General features: G+C 36.3%; 1 protein-coding gene across 1 annotated transcript in view; it reads left to right on the forward strand.

The window, feature by feature from the left end:
* Positions 1-1946: 1946 nt before the first annotated feature.
* ago1 (argonaute RISC component 1) overlaps positions 1947-19304 on the forward strand; it is a 32172-nt gene continuing 14814 nt past the window's right edge. The window contains exons 1-6 of the mRNA XM_039688784.2: positions 1947-2410; positions 10634-10820; positions 12848-12968; positions 13358-13539; positions 15269-15405; positions 15501-15635. Coding sequence (XP_039544718.1) covers positions 2386-2410; positions 10634-10820; positions 12848-12968; positions 13358-13539; positions 15269-15405; positions 15501-15635 — 787 coding nt within the window. The 5' untranslated portion in view covers positions 1947-2385. The remainder of the gene's footprint in view (positions 2411-10633; positions 10821-12847; positions 12969-13357; positions 13540-15268; positions 15406-15500; positions 15636-19304) is intronic.

Consider the following 19304-nt stretch of genomic DNA (forward strand, 5'->3'; position numbering starts at 1 on the left):
AGCAAACGCCAAAATAAAATTCTTATAATTCGACCAATTCAAAACAAAACGTCCCAGCACAATAAACTAGTTTTGCGTCCATTAAAACGTTGCAATAATACAAATAAAATACATTCGACTTATCTTTTTTTTTTTGCACAATTTTCAAATACTTTTTATTAAATGCAAAAAAAAGTGTTAGGGGTAGAAAACAAAACACAAAGGCTACTATAAACATACATAACATATTTATGTAAAAAAAAAAAAACATGGAGGAAGGTTTCCAGATAAGTGTCAAAAAAGAGATTAAAAAAGAGGTCAATAATGAGGTAAAAATCAGTGGAGGGTGCAAGAAGAAATGATCGAATAAATGTTATATATTTTTGTGTATGAAAATGCGTTAAATTTATTTATTTATTTATTTATTTATTTATTATTTATTTACTTATTTTAAAATAATTCCGTACTATTAGTGGGGACAATTAAACTAAAATATTATCTAAATGTAGACTATTTTCTAATATTTTCCTCATACTGTAGTCTAAAATAGGAATGCTTTGCATTTTTAAATTGTATAGAATAAACAGTCTAGTTATATTCATCTGAAGCATAACACATTGGCCTATTTAAGTCACTTTACATTTCATACATTTGCAAATAATTGCCTGGAAAAGTTTTGGAAATTAATAATCAAGCCAAGATAATACTAAATTACAGTGATGAGCTTTTTATTTTTTTATTTTATTTTTTGCAAAAGATGTAACTAGTTTGCACGTTATTTAATGATTTTCATTGGTTTGACGTTTTACAAGGATTTTCTGTTAGCAATTTTGATAAATTACTAACGTTAAAAATAAAACTATTGTTGAGGTTCATCTTGCGTATGGTAGCCCCTTTCTGCCACCGTGCCACATAAGAGAAAAAAAAATCATGCATTGCAGCTAAATCATAATTATGACAAAGTAGAAATTATGACAATAAGTCAGAAACTGACTTAAAAAGTAACAATTATGTATAAAAAGTCAAAATGATGATAAACCAATGATCATAAGCATGACATACTAAGTAATAGTTTTGACTTTTTAATGTCATCATAATTATGACGTAAAAGTTGAAATATGAGATAAAGTAAAATAAGCCATAATTATCATCAAAAGATTTTTACTCTTTATACCATAATTTTGACTCTTTATGTCATAATTATGAATTTTAGTCATAATTTCGGTTCATAAAATGAACGAATCTTTTCAACTTGTCAACTTGTTCATTTCGTTCTTTGAATGAACCAAAAGACACAAAAAAAGATTCGTTCATTTTGACGAACGAGTTCTAACAAGAGAGTCACGAACCCGCATCACAGAACAGAGCAAGCTAGGCGAGCATTTGAGCTTATAAAACTTAAACTTATTGTTTAAGTTTTCTTGCTTCTTGTTATTTATTTTTAAATGAGCGATCGTTTCGCTTCATTAGACCCTTATTCATCGTCTGGAATTGTTTAAAGCCCTTTGAACAGTTTGCAGTTTGCACTAAAACTCTCTTTTGGACCTTGAACCGTTTGGTTTCCATTGAAGTCCATTATATGGAGAAACATCCTGGAATGTTTTCATCAAAAACCTTCATTTCTTTTCGACTGAAGAAACAAAGACATGGACATCTTGGATGACATTGGGGTGAGTAAATTATCAGCAAAAGTTTTTTTTTAAAGTGAACTCCTCTTTTAATTTGAATTCTGTCATTGTTTTGAAGCACATTAGCTTATAAATAACAGCAAAGCTTACATTTTCATACTAAAAACCAAAAAACTTCCATTTTGATTTCATGGGGACCCTTTAAATAAAAGGGTGCCAGTATAGTGTATAGTGATGTACTGTAGTAACCTGCAGTATTCGTTTTTTTTTGGGATTGGGAAGCGTACACTAGAGGGCGAACACAAAACAGACCAGCAGACAGCCAAGAGTCTCAGCAGTGGGAGGAGAAGAAGGAGAAGAAGAAGAAGAAGAAGAAGAAGAAGAAGAAGAGGAACGGGCTCTCGGGCTGTGTGTGGGGGGGGTGACGGACGGACGGACGGGGCGAGCGTTTTTGTTCCGCTGGTGGATCCAGCTTGAACGGTGAACAGGAGGAACAACACCCCGAAGCAGAGCAGCCCGACCCGCACCAGCACCAGCCAGCCACGGACGGATAGAGCCCGGAGGAGGAGAGGCTCATTCTGGATCCGAACTAAGGAGCTTTTGTTTCTCTCTCAACTCCTGCGGGTTTGGGGCTCCAGCAGCAGCAGCGGCGGAGGAGACGATCCCTCTCGCCCAGGGAAGAGGCTGGAAGTCGGGGACGCTTCCAGCCTGAAGGGCCGGGCGCCGTGGAGATTGGACATCGGGACTTTGGTGAACCCTTTGTGGCTCAGTGGATGGGATGGAGCCGGGACCATCTGGCGCTGGTGGGTTCGGATCTTTTAAGTTGTTTGTGAAGCTTTTAAAATGATAGAGTGTTTACCCGTGATACAGATTGTATCACTCTATAATGATGCATTCCACATTGTTTCCTTATGGAATGATACATTGTAACGTTCCATTTTAGAATGTGCATGGAAATGAATGTATTTGTTGCAGTGTAGGATAACTGATCTGTGCATATATGAGGAAGATGATGAGAGATTGTCCCAGGTCAGGGGTCGTGGGAAGACATGAGGTTGAAGCCCGCCTTCAGCAGATGCAGAAGGGGAAAGTGACCCCCAGGGCTCTTTATTGATCCTGCTAAAATGTGGCTCAGGCCAATGTTACCAATTTCACTTCCATTAACAGTGTAAATCCACAAGACTGTACGGCATATGACCAGATAAATGATTTATATTAGGGGGGTAAAAGCTGCCTGGTAGCTGCAGTAGGTTTTAGGAATATGATTTGATTATTTGTTTTCAGAAACATCACCGTTTCAGAGAAGTGCATCTTTAAATGCAGATGAAGGAAGTTATCACTTTTACTCACAAGATGTTGCACTGGATGTGTAAAGACAGGTGTTTTAGTTCCGAGTTTCTGGTGAATGTGGAAAATTAGGAAATGTAAGGAAACTGTAAAATCCTAATTAAAACAACTTCTAGGTCATAGTTGTGGTTTCTTTTTACAGTTCTTTATGTTAAAGAGTTCACACTCTCTTAAATCTGAGTCTGATGTAGCAAATGAACTTTTTTTTATATTATTATTCTAAATTTGAAATTATTTTTTCAGGAACGGATTTAATAGGTTGATTGATTGATTTTCCCTGCCAATTTTTGCGGTATGTAATGCATTAAAGCCGAGTCTGTGTTGAAATGCATACTTCTAGCCCAGTTTATTATACAGAGGCATTTGAATGTTGAAACAGTGTAACTTTGTGACACTTTTAGAGCATTGCTTTTTATCTTCATGGTCCAGTCAAGTTATCTCAGGAAGTTCGTATTTTAGAGTTGGGAAGTCGTGTTTACAACATCAGGTGCGTTCAAGTCACTTTCGTCAGAGCATCCAAAATAAAAGTCTGTGTTTACATAATATATTTGTGTGTGCTGTATATAATTATTTTGTATATATATAAATGCACACACTTATTTAAGAAAATGTGTTGATCTATATTATATAAATATAAATATTTTATATATGAATATGTATTTATATATATATATATATATATATATATATATATATATATATATACAGAATTTAAGCGCAAATAATTCTTAAATATATACATGCATGCATAGGTATTTATATCTACAAAATAATTATATACAGCACACACAAATATATTATGTAAACACAGACTTTTATTTTGGATGCGATTAATCGCAATTAATTTTTGTACAGCCCTACTAATAATATGAAGTATAGTGGATTTCCGTCATTTTTCTCTCTGACACACCCACAACTCATGGGCGTAAAGAAAATCCAGAGCTTCTCACTCGTATTTACGTCTTTGTGGTGGCGCGTTCAAATCGTAAATACAACATGATGACCACACAACACTGTTGCATTGACAAACCAATAGTGTGGGATTATCTTTAGTCTAACCTCTGGGCTGGAGAGTTTGGACACTTTATTATAGTGAAACAAATTAGTTTTATCCTTTACAATGAATTAACTTTTGTCATTGCAATATCTTTTCAGTTACTCGTTTTAAAATGATATCTTTGGTCTTGTATAATGGTTCCAGCCATTGAAAAGCCCAGATTTCAAGACCAAAATATCTTGATTTTGTCGTTTTTCTGACACTGAGAGTGGCCTTTATTAATGAGCGGCAGGGGAAGGGTCACTGGCCAGGTGGCGTCTCTGTGTGTCTTACAACTCAAGTGCATTATGGTCTTGAGCCCTCAACAACAGGACATCTGGGACTCCAGCGCTAACCCAGGCCAAAACACTTGCTTCGGTTTCTCTGTCACGCTTCTGCTCACATCTGCTTTCTTTGCCATGGCCAAATGTCTTTTTATACCTTTTAACAATATTCAATATATGGGAACACTTTACAATGGCGTTCCATTGGTTAACATGAACTAAGCAATCTTTATGTAATGCATTATTAAAGTCAAATGCTATATCTGTTTGTATTATTTTTAGGGCTGTCAAACGATTAATCGCGATTAATCGCATCCAAAATAAAAGTTTGTGTTTACATAATATATGTGGGTGCACTCATTGTGTATAATTATTTAGTATATATATTTAGGAAAAATATTATTTATATATAAAATATTTATATTTATATATAATCTATATATACAGTACATGAAAATATGTCTTAAATATATACAAGCATATGTGTGTTTTTATATGTAGAATAATTATACACAGTAAACACAAACTTTTATTTTGGATGCGATTAATCGTTTGACAGCCCTAATTATTTTGTAGACCTGAGACAACATGAACTAACAACAAAAATGAACAAAAACTGTGACAGACTTGAGTTGATGCATTAACTAACGGGAACGTATCTATCTATCTATCTATCTATCTATCTATCTATCTATCTATCTATCTATCTATCTATCTATCTATCTATCTATCTATCTATCTATCTATCTATCTATCTATCTATCTATCTATCTATCTATCTATCTATCTATCTATCCATCCTTGCCATATATATATATATATATATATATATATATATATATATATATATCCATCCTTGCCATCGTTTAGTGGTTTCTTGAGATCTGGCTGTGTTTCTAGCCATCTGCTGCTGCTTGCGTTCGCTCTTCGCACACGCTCAGCAACATTGATCAAGACTTTAGCAGAGTATATATCCTCCTCACCAAGAAAAAGAGTTTTCCGAGGCGCTCTTAAATCATAGGCGAGCTATAAAGTCGGCCGTGTGGGATAAGATTGATGACCTTGTCTCGGTGTAATGTTGAGGTGCTCGCTGACACTATGGTCCGGCTCTCCCCAAACCCCCACGTATCCCTGGGTCTCCTGATCTCCATGACAATGTGTGTTGCTCCTCTGTTGCTATGGTGAGGCTGGGAATGTTTTGGGGCCCCTGTGTTTGTGTGTGCTGATGTGGCTCCTCTCCTCTCCTTCCCCCCCGGTATGAAGAGGAGGGCAGCTGGGGTCTTTGTTATGATGGAGGGAGTGTTCGTCATGGACAGAGAGGTTAAAGGCGTCCACTCATTAGACTAGTGCTATTTTTGTTTTCGGGATGCAGATTTGGACTTGCTAACAAAACTGTTTATCATCATCATACGCAAGTACACAACATCACCAAACTGAGCTGTTTTTAAGCAGCCGGGTTTCCCAAATATTCCCTTCGCTGCCATTGGTTGAGTTGTCGAGTTGGTCGATGTGCTCAAATAGATCAAAGTTTTGTCTAGCTATAGAAGGACTCATTATTGTCTGTCTGTGAAACGATTAATCGCGATTAATCGCATCCAAAATAAAAGTTTGTGTTTACATAATATATGTGTGTGTAGTGTGTATAATTATTTTGTATATATATTAGGGCTGTCAAACGATTAATGGCATCCAAAATAAAAGTTTGTGTTTATATATTATATGTGGGTGCACTGTGTATAATTATTTTATATATATAAATACACACACATGCTTGTATATATTTAAGAAATATTTTCATGTATATACTTTATAAAGATTTATGTATAATTTATATTATATGTAAATATAAATATTTTATATATAAATAATAATTTTTTCTTAAATATACATGCATGTGTGTTTCTTTTTTTTATATATATACAAAATAATTATACACAGTGCACCCACATATATTATGTAAGCACAAATTTTTATTTTGGATGCGATTAATCACGATTAATCGCTTGACAGCCCTAATATATATATAAATACACACACATGCATGTATATATTTAAGAAATATTTGCATGTACTTTATATATATTTATACAACATTAATATTATACATAAATATAATCGCGATTAATTGTTTCACAGCCCTAGTCTCAACATGGGGTAGATGAAAGTATCTTAACATGAAGACATGCCAATTTTAAAATCAAACATTGAAATGCTTGAAAAGTTACCATGTCTGCAGTGCACAGACCTAAGCAGTTTTTGTAATTTGTAGTTTCGAAGAGAAATTAAGGTTTTTGATGAAAACATTCCAGGATTTTCTCCATATAATGGACTTCAATGGGGTCCAAACGGTTCAAGGTCCAAATGAGAGTTTCAGTGCAGCTTCAAAGACTTTAAACAACACCAGACGATGAATAATGGTCTTATCTAGGACCCTTCGTGTCATGACTCGAAAAAAGATTCGTTCGTTTTGATGAACGAGTTCGAATTGGAGAGTCACAAACGCTCATCACAGAACAGAGCAAGGCGATTATTTGTGCTTATAAAACTTTAACGTTTTTTATTAATTTTTGAAATGACCGCTCGTTTCGCTAGATAAGACCCTTATTCATCGCCTGGTGTCGTTTAAAGCCATCAAAATTATTACAAATAGAGGCTTGAAATATCTCACTTTGCACGTAATGAGTCTATATAATAGATTTGCTTCAACTTTTAAGTTGAAGGATTACTGAAATAAATGAACTTTTGCACGATATTCAAATTTTTCGAGTTTCACCTGTAGTATTAATCTGATGTGCGTCTATGATACACATCTATTTGTCTATCAGCTTATTTACAATCTCATACAATCAGAAGTTAAAGTTTTACAATAGTAGTTTGAATAGTAGTTTCATAATGATTTAAAATGTGCTTATCAGTGATCAAATCCTTTGGTAAAAATATATTGCGATATACACTTCTAACACGATTGTGGTTTTTGTTTTTGTTCACGATTGTGGACATTGTAGGACAAGGTGTGAAAGTCCTGGAAAACGTTCTCTGATAATTGAATGAGTAATAATTGTCCAAATTGCTGTGGATTGCAGCACTTGTATTGAGTTCACTCTTAAGTTTACTTTTACCCCATCCTCCCAACTTTCTTTTATTCGTTTTTTTCCTCATGTTGCCTTCCCACCCCCTTCCTGTTTTAGTCACCATCCTCTTTGTTCCTTTCCTCTGCTTTTGTCCCGTTTCCATACACACTCCTGTCACCATATTTCTAGTCCCATAATCCCCCAAACTCCTCCTGAACTCCCTCCTTTCAACGTATCCCGCTCTTATAACCTTCTATCTGCTTAATGACTCTCTCTCTCTCTCTCTCTCTCTCTCTCTCTCTCTCTCTCTCTCTGTAAATAATTCAATATTACCTAAGCTTGGAATACATAGAACAATAATAGAGACATCAAAATAAGAAAATATTATAACATAACCTAAGTTTAAATGAACAGTGTAACAAATAGGGTTGGGTTTCGTTTGAATTTGAACGATTCTGATTCCGATTCCTTGTTTCGATTCCGGTTCCTAACAATTCTGATTCCGATTCCTTGTTTCGATTCCGGTTCCTAACGATTCTCGATTCCGATTCCGATTCCTTGTTTCGATTCCGGTTCCTAATGATTCTGATTCCGATTCCTTGTTTCAATTCCGGTTCCTAACGATTCTGATTCCGATTCCTTGTTTCGATTCCGGTTCCTAACGATTCTGATTCCGATTCCGATTCCTTGTTTCGATTCCGGTTCCTAACGATTCTGATTCCGATTCCTTGTTTCGATTCCGGTTCCTAACGATTCTCGATTCCGATTCCTTGTTTCGATTCCGGTTCCTAACGATTCTCGATTCCGATTCCTTGTTTCGATTCCGGTTCCTAACGATTCTGATTCCGATTCCTTGTTTCGATTCCGGTTCCTAACGATTCTCGATTCCGATTCCTTGTTTCGATTCCGGTTCCTAACAATTCTGATTCCGATTCCTTGTTTCGATTCCGGTTCCTAACAATTCTCGATTTCGATTCCGGTTCCTAACGATTCTCGATTCCGATTCCTTGTTTCGATTCCGGTTCCTAACGATTCTCGATTCCGATTCCTTGTTTCGATTCCGGTTCCTAATGATTCTGATTCCGATTCCTTGTTTCGATTCCGGTTCCTAACGATTCTGATTCCGATTCCTTGTTTCGATTCCGGTTCCTAACGATTCTCGATTCCGATTCCTTGTTTCGATTCCGGTTCCTAACGATTCTCGATTCCGATTCCTTGTTTCGATTCCGGTTCCTAACGATTCTCGATTCCGATTCCGATTCCTTGTTTCGATTCCGGTTCCTAATGATTCTGATTCCGATTCCTTGTTTCAATTCCGGTTCCTAACGATTCTGATTCCGATTCCTTGTTTCGATTCCGGTTCCTAATGATTCTGATTCCGATTCCTTGTTTCGATTCCGGTTCCTAACGATTCTGATTCCGATTCCTTGTTTCAATTCCGGTTCCTAACGATTCTGATTCCGATTCCTTGTTTCGATTCCGGTTCCTAACGATTCTGATTCCGATTCCTTGTTTCAATTCCGGTTCCTAACGATTCTGATTCCGATTCCTTGTTTCGATTCCGGTTCCTAACGATTCTCGATTCCGATTCCTTGTTTCGATTCCGGTTCCTAACGATTCTGATTCCGATTCCTTGTTTCGATTCCGGTTCCTAACGATTCTCGATTCCGATTCCTTGTTTCGATTCCGGTTCCTAACAATTCTGATTCCGATTCCTTGTTTCGATTCCGGTTCCTAACGATTCTCGATTCCGATTCCTTGTTTCGATTCCGGTTCCTAATGATTCTGATTCCGATTCCTTGTTTCGATTCCGGTTCCTAACGATTCTGATTCCGATTCCTTGTTTCGATTCCGGTTCCTAACGATTCTCGATTCCGATTCCTTGTTTCGATTCCGGTTCCTAACGATTCTCGATTCCGATTCCTTGTTTCGATTCCGGTTCCTAACGATTCTCGATTCCGATTCCGATTCATTGTTTCGATTCCGGTTCCTAATGATTCTGATTCCGATTCCTTGTTTCGATTCCGGTTCCTAACGATTCTGATTCCGATTCCTTGTTTCGATTCCGGTTCCTAACGATTCTCGATTCCGATTCCTTGTTTCGATTCCGGTTCCTAACAATTCTGATTCCGATTCCTTGTTTCGATTCCGGTTCCTAACGATTCTCGATTCCGATTCCTTGTTTCGATTCCGGTTCCTAATGATTCTGATTCCGATTCCTTGTTTCGATTCCGGTTCCTAACGATTCTGATTCCGATTCCTTGTTTCGATTCCGGTTCCTAACGATTCTCGATTCCGATTCCTTGTTTCGATTCCGGTTCCTAACGATTCTCGATTCCGATTCCTTGTTTCGATTCCGGTTCCTAATGATTCTGATTCCGATTCCTTGTTTCGATTCCGGTTCCTAACGATTCTGATTCCGATTCCTTGTTTCGATTCCGGTTCCTAACGATTCTCGATTCCGATTCCTTGTTTCGATTCCGGTTCCTAACGATTCTCGATTCCGATTCCTTGTTTCGATTCCGGTTCCTAACGATTCTCGATTCCGATTATTTTAAGAGGCAGGGTCAAAAAAGTTTAGCTAACCTTGCTAACCAACGGCCTTTCTGAAGGAAATACTCCTTCTGTAAAAATACTCCTTTTGTCCCAAATTTTGCATTTTGCCGAGATTTCGTTATTTTTAGAAAAGTGAAGCCACACTTTGGATCGCTGACGTAAGGTACTCATGTTCGACTCGCGTGGTTATGCCAACACTTCCGGTAGACGCTTCTTCATTGGTGTTGTTCAGCGGTTTCTTCTTCCGCTCGGCGGACTGTGAATATCGAAACTAGGAATCGAAATTTTAACTTTTGAACGATTCCGGGAAAAACGAAAAGTTAGTCTCGGTTCCAATCGATACTCGATTCTCGATACCCAACCCTAGTAACAAATTAGAACATGTGTGAACATTTGACACCACAGAGTTTTAACACACACACACACACACACACACACACACACACATATTACTGAGTGTTACTGGGGTGGACAGTAGGGAAACACACTGAAGTCAGACACCAAACATATATTACACACACATTCACCTGCTGTCTCTCTCTCTCTCTCTCACACACACACACACACATGTATCTGGCAGCCAGTGCTGCTGTCTGTCCCTCTCCTAGTATGATCTGTTCTATTTCAGTCATGGCTGGAAAGTTCTTTATTAAGTTAGTGAATTTGTTTAAGAAGTAGAGCCGTCTGATTGAAATGTAAATGTCTCTCTCTCTCTCTCTCTCTCTCTCTCAGTGCCCGTTGGGCCGTACCCCCCGCCCCTGCAGCAGGTGTTCCAGGCGCCCCGCAGGCCGGGCATGGGCACCGTCGGCAAACCCATCAAGCTGCTTGCCAACTACTTCGAGGTGGAGATCCCAAAAATGGATGTGTTCCACTATGAAGTGGACATCAAACCTGATAAGTGTCCTCGGCGGGTCAACAGGTAAACGCCACGTCCCCTCAAACGGCCACTTTCTTTGCTGAGGAATTTTCACCAGCATGGAATTTTGATATTATTAAATATAATATAAAAGAATTAGTGCTGTCAATGTGATTAATCACAAATAATCGCATATAACATAAAAGTTTGTAAATATAATGTATGTGTATATAGTATTTATGGAATATATATATATTATATACATACACACACATTCACATATATAAAATATATATAAATATAATAATATGTACACTAGAGCTGGGCAACGATTAATCGCATCCAAAATAAAAGTTTGTGTTTACATAATATATATGTGTGTGTGTACAGCGTATAATTATTTTGTATATAAAAAATTCATACACATCCAAGTATATATTTAAGAAAAAATTGTTATTAATATATCAAATATTAATATTTATATATTTAATATAAATTATGTATAAATATATATTCAGTATATACAAGCAAAAAAATTCTTAAATATATACACGCATGTGTGTGTATTTATATATATAATATAATTATACACAGTGTGCACCCGCATATATTTTGTAAACACAAACTTTTATTTTGGATGCGATTAATCGTGATTAATCGATGCGCTAATATACACATATTATTTATACACCATGATCACAATTTGACAGCAATATATATATATATTCACAAACTGTTAGATGCGATTAATCACGAATAATCAGTTTGAAAAAATAAATATAATATAATAGTGATGTGCATCTACATTGAATTTGGAATTAGGTAGTATGACATGAAAAATAATGCTTTGAAGTAAATCTAAATGAAAATAGAAATATTAAATACAACTTCTAAAAATGACCAAAGCACCTAACAAAATGATTAAAAATTAAAACAATTTTTTAAATGGTAACTGAAAATGTGAAAATAAGTTAGCTTTCCTCAATATGAAGGTTCCCCTATAATTTCTAAGTGTTTCTCCAAAAACGTTTGGATCAGTGGAGTTAAACACTGCAATGTTTCACTTCCTCGCTTATGTAAAGTGTGACGTTGAAAGAAACCTGTTCTCCCCTGAAAAGGTTTTAAGATAAAATGTTCTCGTAGACGTGCACAGACAACGGTTGATTCCTGTTCACTTGTAACTGTATTTCAGTTCAGCTAAGCCTTCTGCCTACTGAGTTAAATACAACTTAAGCCTGGTTTATTCTTGACGCGTCTGCACAAGTGTGAGGAGGATGAGTGTGAAACGTGCCGTCACCACTGCATGAGCGCGAATGAGCCGAGCTAGTGCACGTCAGCATGAGGCGCTTCAATGCTTTTGGACACACTTTTTGAGGCAGAAAATGATGCAAATAATCTGAAAAGCATGATTTTACTTACACGGCAACATTGCCTGTTAGTACTGATTTGTATTTAAATGCGATTTGATTTTTAAAAAAATTAAATCAATTTGATTTTTTTTTTTTGTAAATCAAATTAGGTTTAATACATTAATTTATTTGTAAAAAAATTAAATTAATTATTATTATTATTACGCAAATCAAATTTTATACTACAGTTTGAAAGTTTAGAGTCAAAAAGTTTTTTTTTTCTTAATTCTCTTCTTCAACAAAGACATTAAATTGATCATAACATAATTGACAGTAAAGTCAATATAGTCTATTTCTATTTCAAATAAATGCTGTTCTTTTGAACTTTCTGTTCCTTGTTGAATAGATGTATGTATCAAAAATGTTTCCATCATTAAATGATAATTAAGATAATAATTGAAATGAAGAGTAAATTACAGTTTATAATATATTCAACATAGAAAACAGCTATTTTAAATTGCAATAGTATTTCAGTTTTACTGTGTTTTTGATCATACAAATGCAGCTTTGGTGAACAGAAGAGACTTCTTTCAGAAATATTTTAAAATGCAAAACATTTGAATGTATATATATTTTGCAATGGTTGTGTATTGAGTTGGATCTGGTACATTGTCACAAAATAATGTTTTGATCAGGTTTTATGAAATATGAATAATCACAGTTAAATGTGACTCTTCACAGGGAGGTTGTGGAATACATGGTCCAACATTTCAAGCCGCAGCTCTTTGGTGACCGAAAGCCAGTGTACGATGGGAAGAAGAATATCTACACTGTTTTAGCATTACCTATAGGCAGCGAAAAGGTATGTAGAATATTTCATTGATGAGATGTTGAGAATGCGATTCAAAATATATTCATGATGAATGCTGGTGAAATTTTAGCAACGTTGCCATTATGTGCTTTTATATTTTTGATAAACTTAAGATTGAGCCACTGCAGTCACCTAGACTATTTTAACGATGTCTTTAACTTTTCTGGGCCGGCACGTTTCAATAACAGAAGCCTATGGAGGAGTGAGACAGCTCTCAGATTTAATCCAAAATATCTTAGTTAGTGTTCTGAAGATGAGCGAAAGTCTTACAGGGTTGGAACGACATGAGGGAGAGTAATTACTGACAGAACTATCTATTTATTTGTAATCAATGTAATTTCCTACTGTTCTCATTCTGGGCCTCTGGTTTCATGTCGTAGGTCGACTTCGAGGTGACCATCCCTGGAGAGGGGAAAGATCGCATCTTTAAAGTGTCCATTCGTTGGCTGGCGAAGGTGTCGTGGAGGCTGTTGCAGGAGACGCTGGTCAGTGGACGTCTGCAGGTCCCGCTGGAATCTGTCCAAGCCCTCGACGTGGCCATGAGACACCTGGCCTCCATGAGGTACGCTGGGCACGGGCAACCTGGCCCGATGACATCAGCGACGCGGAACCATGGATCCAGTCGTGAAAATGGAATTTAATCTATAACATGGAATGCAGTAATCGAATACAGTTATTAGAATGCAGTAATAGAATACAGTTACTGTATTAGAATGCAGTAATAGAATACAGTAATAGAATACAGTTATTAGAATACAGTAATAGAATACAGTTATTAGAATACAGTAATAGAATTCAGTTATTAGAGTACAGTTATTAGAAAACGGTAATAGAATACAGTTATTAGAATGCAGTAATAGAATACAGTTTTTAGAATGCAGTTATTAGAATACAGTAATAGAATTCAGTTATTAGAATACAGTTATTAGAAAACAGTAATAGAATACAGTTATTAGAATGCAGTAATAGAATACAGTTATTAGAATACAGTTATTAGAATGCAGTAATATAATACAGTAATAGAATACAGTTATTAGAATTCAGTTATTAGAATACAGTTATTAGAAAACAGTAATAGAATACAGTTATTAGAATGCAGTAATAGAATACAGTTATTAGAATGCAGTAATATAATACAGTAATAGAATACAGTTATTAGAATTTAGTTATTAGAATAGTTAATAGAATACAGTAATAGAAAACAGTAATGAATTCAGTTATTAGAATACAGTTATTAAATAACAGTTATTAGAATGGAGTAATAGAATACAGTTATTACAAATGCAGTAATAGAATGCAATGCAGTAATAGAATACAGTTGTTAGAATACAGTAATAGAATACTGTAATAGAATAGAGTTATTAGAATGCAGTAATAGAATACAGTTATTAGAAAACAGTTATTAGAATGCAGTAATAGAATACAGTAATGGAATGCCACAAAATTTGACAACATTTTTAAAACTTATTAATTGTAGTGCTGTATAAATATAATATACTAGTGTTCAGAAATGGCAGTAATATATATGATAATATATTTTTTGACACTTTTTGTTCCAAGGAATAGCACACATTTTTTTTCTACCATGTTTTAGTGTCATCAGTAAACATTTCAGTTACATTTTAAAAGATAAATTAACTAGTTATCAAATGTCTTGATTTCTGCTTTTAATTATACATTTGTATTAAAACATAAATTCAGAAAAATGTAAACTGAATGCACAGAAAAAAAAATTATTCATAGGGCTCTATTATTTTATGATTTATTTTATTAAAAAAATATATTTTAATGGCTTCTTATTTTTTCTCAGAGTCTGCTACAATAAGTTTACATGCATCCAAGGGCACTTTAAAATACTTTTTTCTGCAGCATCAGCTCTCTTCTCACAGTGTCTGAAACGATTCGATAAAGGATTCGGCCTCTCTAAACTCTATGAACAGTAATGATGTTTTACCATATCAATTCAAGCCAGAGTTTCATTTTTTGGAAAGTACATCAAAATGGATTTGAAATCAGCATCTTGTCGACTTTTCTCCAGTCTCAGCTACAACTAGTGTTTGAGGGTCAAAATAGACGTTGTTCACAGACAGCCAATGAACACCATAGTCTGTCATCATGCAAACCCTGTCGAGGTTCATAGAGGAATTCGGTTTTTTTTAGGCAATTCAGAATCGCTTCTCTCTTTTGGGAGACTATGACTTAAAACTTTGCTTTTTACATTCACAAACAGCCGTATTACACACTACAGAACGATTTGGAGCTATTGGACCATCCGTCTTTCTCATTTGCAGGTACACTCCAGTGGGACGCTCCTTCTTCTCCCCTCCTGAAGGATATTATCATCCTCTGGGTGGAGGCAGGGAGGTGTGGTTTGGCTTCCATCAGTCTGTCCGGCCAGCCATGTGGAAGATGATGCTCAACATCGACGGTGACGTCTTTTTTTCCTCTTGATTGTTCACTTATTCAATGTCAGAAACGTCAATGTTTTGTACTTAAATATACAAACTCCGTTTTTGTTTTCAGTATCTGCGACAGCCTTTTATAAAGCTCAGCCTGTCATTGAGTTCATGTGTGAAGTTCTGGATATCCGCAACATTGATGAGCAGCCCAAGACACTTACGGACTCGCAAAGGGTCCGTTTCACCAAGGAGATCAAAGGTGGGGTTCTCCTTCGTTGTGAACACCTTAGCAACTGCCTGGCAACATTCTAACAATAACACAAAGTAACCTTGTAACACCTTAGCAACTGCCTGGCAACATTCTAACGATCACACAAAGTAACCTGGCAACACCTTAGCAACTGCATACCAACATTCTAACAATCACTCAAAGTAACCTGGCAACACCTTAGCAACTGCCTAGCAACATTCTAACAATAACACAAAGTAACCTTGTAACACCTTAGCAACTGCCTGGCAACATTCTAACGATCACACAAAGTAACCTGGCAACACCTTAGCAACTGCATACCAACATTCTAACAATCACTCAAAGTAACCTGGCAACACCTTAGCAACTGCCTAGCAACATTCTAACAATAACACAAAGTAACCTTGCAACACCTTAGCAACTGCCGAGCAACATTCTAACAATCATACACAGTAACCTGGCAACACCTTAGCAACTGCCTAGCAACATTCTAACAATCACACAAAGTAACCTGGCAACACCTTAGCAACTGCCTAGCAACATTCTAACAATAACACAAAGTAACCTTGCAACACCTTAGCAACTGCCGAGCAACATTCTAACAATCATACACAGTAACCTGGCAACACCTTAGCAACTGCATAGCAACATTCTAACAATCACACAAAGTAACCTGGCAACACCTTAGCAACTGCCTAGCAACATTCTAACAATCATACAAAGTAACCTGGCAACACCTTAGCAACTGCATAGCAACATTCTAACAATCACTCAAAGTAACCTGGCAACACCTTAGCAACTGCCTAGCAACATTCTAACAATCACACAAAGTAACCTGGCAACACCTTAGCAACTGCCTAGCAACATTCTAACAATAACACAAAGTAACCTTGTTACACCTTAGCAACTGCCTAGCAACATGCTAACAATCACACAAAGTAACCTGGCAACACCTTAGCAACTGCCTAGCAACATTCTAACAATCACACAAAGTAACCTGGCAACACCTTAGCACCTGCCTAGCAACATTCTAACAATCACACAAAGTAACCTGGCAACACCTTAGCAACTGCATGATAAAAGCCATCAGAAAAATGGTAAATGAAATGAAATTCGGTAATGCAAAGGGAAAAAAAATATTGTATTTTTTTATTAAACCAGTGGTTTAGTGAAAAAAAAGTTAAATAAAAGGTCTGTCATCCAATGCAACACAATTCCTCATACTACAGTTTATGCTGCTGTTGTAAATAAGGCAAGATATTTAAAGTGATTCCACTTTTGGAGGCAAAATATGTCTATAACAATATGTATATTATTAATGCACTCTGTCTGTTTGATGTGCAATGTTTTTTGGAGATTTGCTTGCTGTCAGGAAGAACCTTTATGCAAAATGGAAGTAGTAATATTAACAGATATGAGATATGAGTTATTCACTGAGGAAAACGAGTGCGTCACCATGAAATCGATAATGACAACCCGTTCTTTTTTATGGAATACTGTAGTATTTATAACTGATTTATCCGTGCACATCATTATTTTGTCAAATTCATGTTCCTGGTAATCTTGAATCAGAATAACTCCCCACAACCATCCAATCAATTCCCCATGGACATAATTAAACCCCGCCCTACATTTGTAGTTTCACTCAGTCAAAATAAAGAAAGAAAGACTAGCGCAACTTCCGTTTCATGCCGACTTCAATCATTAAACCGCACACACATCTGACAGGAGGGAGTTTGAAGCTCTTAATATAAAGCACATCTCATGTTTAGGAGAACGTGAATCATGCACTTCTCACACAGCAGTTCACTCCGTACCCTTTATTGTTTTTCAGATGCATTCGCCTCAAAGTATATCGATATAAACAGTATTATCCCATCCAAGTGGGAAACTGGAGAGTTTTACATTTTTACTGAAGTTCTGCATGTGCAGTGGTTCAAACAATGCTGCATTCGTGAACAAATGTGTGCTTTTACACCCCTACTAGTTTGAGATGAAGTATCAGGTGAGGTCATTGGATGATCTCAGCGTCCTGCCACGGTCATTTATTTGTTAAATTGAATTGGATGAGTCATTTTGATGTCATGCTTTCAAACAGAAATCGATTTAAAGTGGTACTATAATGCTTTTTTCCATGGTCATCTTTCTTCTGTGTGTGTGATGTTGATGTTTGAGCATGAAAAAGCTCTGAAAAGTCGTCCAGCTGGAGTTATTCCCTATATCAGTGTTTCTGAACTCCTGAAACGCCTCCATTGTAGTCTTGAGTTTCTTCCGGGAACGAATACGTCACAAGATTCCTCATTTAAATAATAAATACGCATAATAAAGGGGCGGGGCCTGGTTGAGTTTGTTAGTAGTGTGTTGAATTTGGTTATGGTTAGAGCGGGACATTCACCAAACACACTCGAAGCGCTCGACCAATCACAACACACTGCTCCAGCCGACCAATCAGAGCACAGTGTGCTTTTCAGAAGGAGGGGCTTCATAGAGACAGGAAGTAAACAGAGCGTTACTGACAGACTGGGAAGAGAGGAGCCGCAACAATGGAGAATATGAGGAGAATAATCAACATTTAAGATGAAAACCTATTCTGGGAAAGCCCAAAAACATCATCAAGCATTCCAAAGGGAATAAGTTTTTAGTCTTATACTGAAGACTGTAATGGCTGTGAGTGCCACCCAGTTTCTAACACTGGTGAAATGCCGAGATGCTGATTCTGGTGCAGGGAACTGTAAAATAGGTTTTCTAGAGGAGCAGCAGGACAAAAACAGAAACAAGGTGTCCGTTAATTAAACCGAATTCTTGAAGTTCATTTCAGTTCAGTTCATCTTTATTCATTTCCCGTAGGCAATTTGGTTGCAGCGAGACAGGAATACACATAAAACAATGTCATACACATACACGAATAAATACATTTACCTAGAGTTTAGAAACTTTACAACTGAAGGCACAAATTAACTTTTAAACCGATTTGTTTTACTGAGCAGAGTTCTATACATAGCTGTCAACCCTCCCGTATTTTTACTCTTTTCCCGCTGTCTTCCCGTTTTAGTATTTTCCCGTAAAATATCCCGTATTTTTACTCTGATTGTGTGAGACGTACGAGCTCGGACTGATTCAGCTTGAAGTCGTTTATTCTCAGATGCGGCGCCGCGCGCGCTGGCCGGAGACACACTGGCTGTGTGGCGTGTCCGTTTTTATTTCGGTTCCCATGTTAACAGATTAGAGCTTGCACACTCCAGAAAACGCATGCATGCTAGAAATAGAACTGACGCCTATTTTTTCACGCGACACGCAAGCGTGTTGAAAGCGTTTCCAGGCAAAAAAAAAAAAAAAATAGGAAACGATGTTTATATGTCATTTTGTACTCGAATAGCCTACATTTTACATTTTGATGTTTGAAAGTCAAGGTTTTTACATAAATTCAGATATCAATGTAATTTAAACAAATAATAATTATAATAATCGATTTATATTGCCATTAGTTTTGCCTATATATAATTTAATGTCATATAACATATGAATAAAATATCTTTTCTTTTCTTTTTTTTTTTCATTTGTTTCTTATGCTCTTAACAATGATTACACAAAGAAGAAGAAAACATTTTTGGAAAAAAACGTTCTGGGCCTCAGGAGGAAATTAAGATGGGATAGGCTACAATAACAACAGAGTGTGTC

This window comes from Pimephales promelas, chromosome 12 (genome assembly GCF_988280905.1).
Source record: "Pimephales promelas chromosome 12, fPimPro1.hap1.1, whole genome shotgun sequence".
Classification (NCBI taxonomy): domain Eukaryota; kingdom Metazoa; phylum Chordata; class Actinopteri; order Cypriniformes; family Leuciscidae; genus Pimephales; species Pimephales promelas.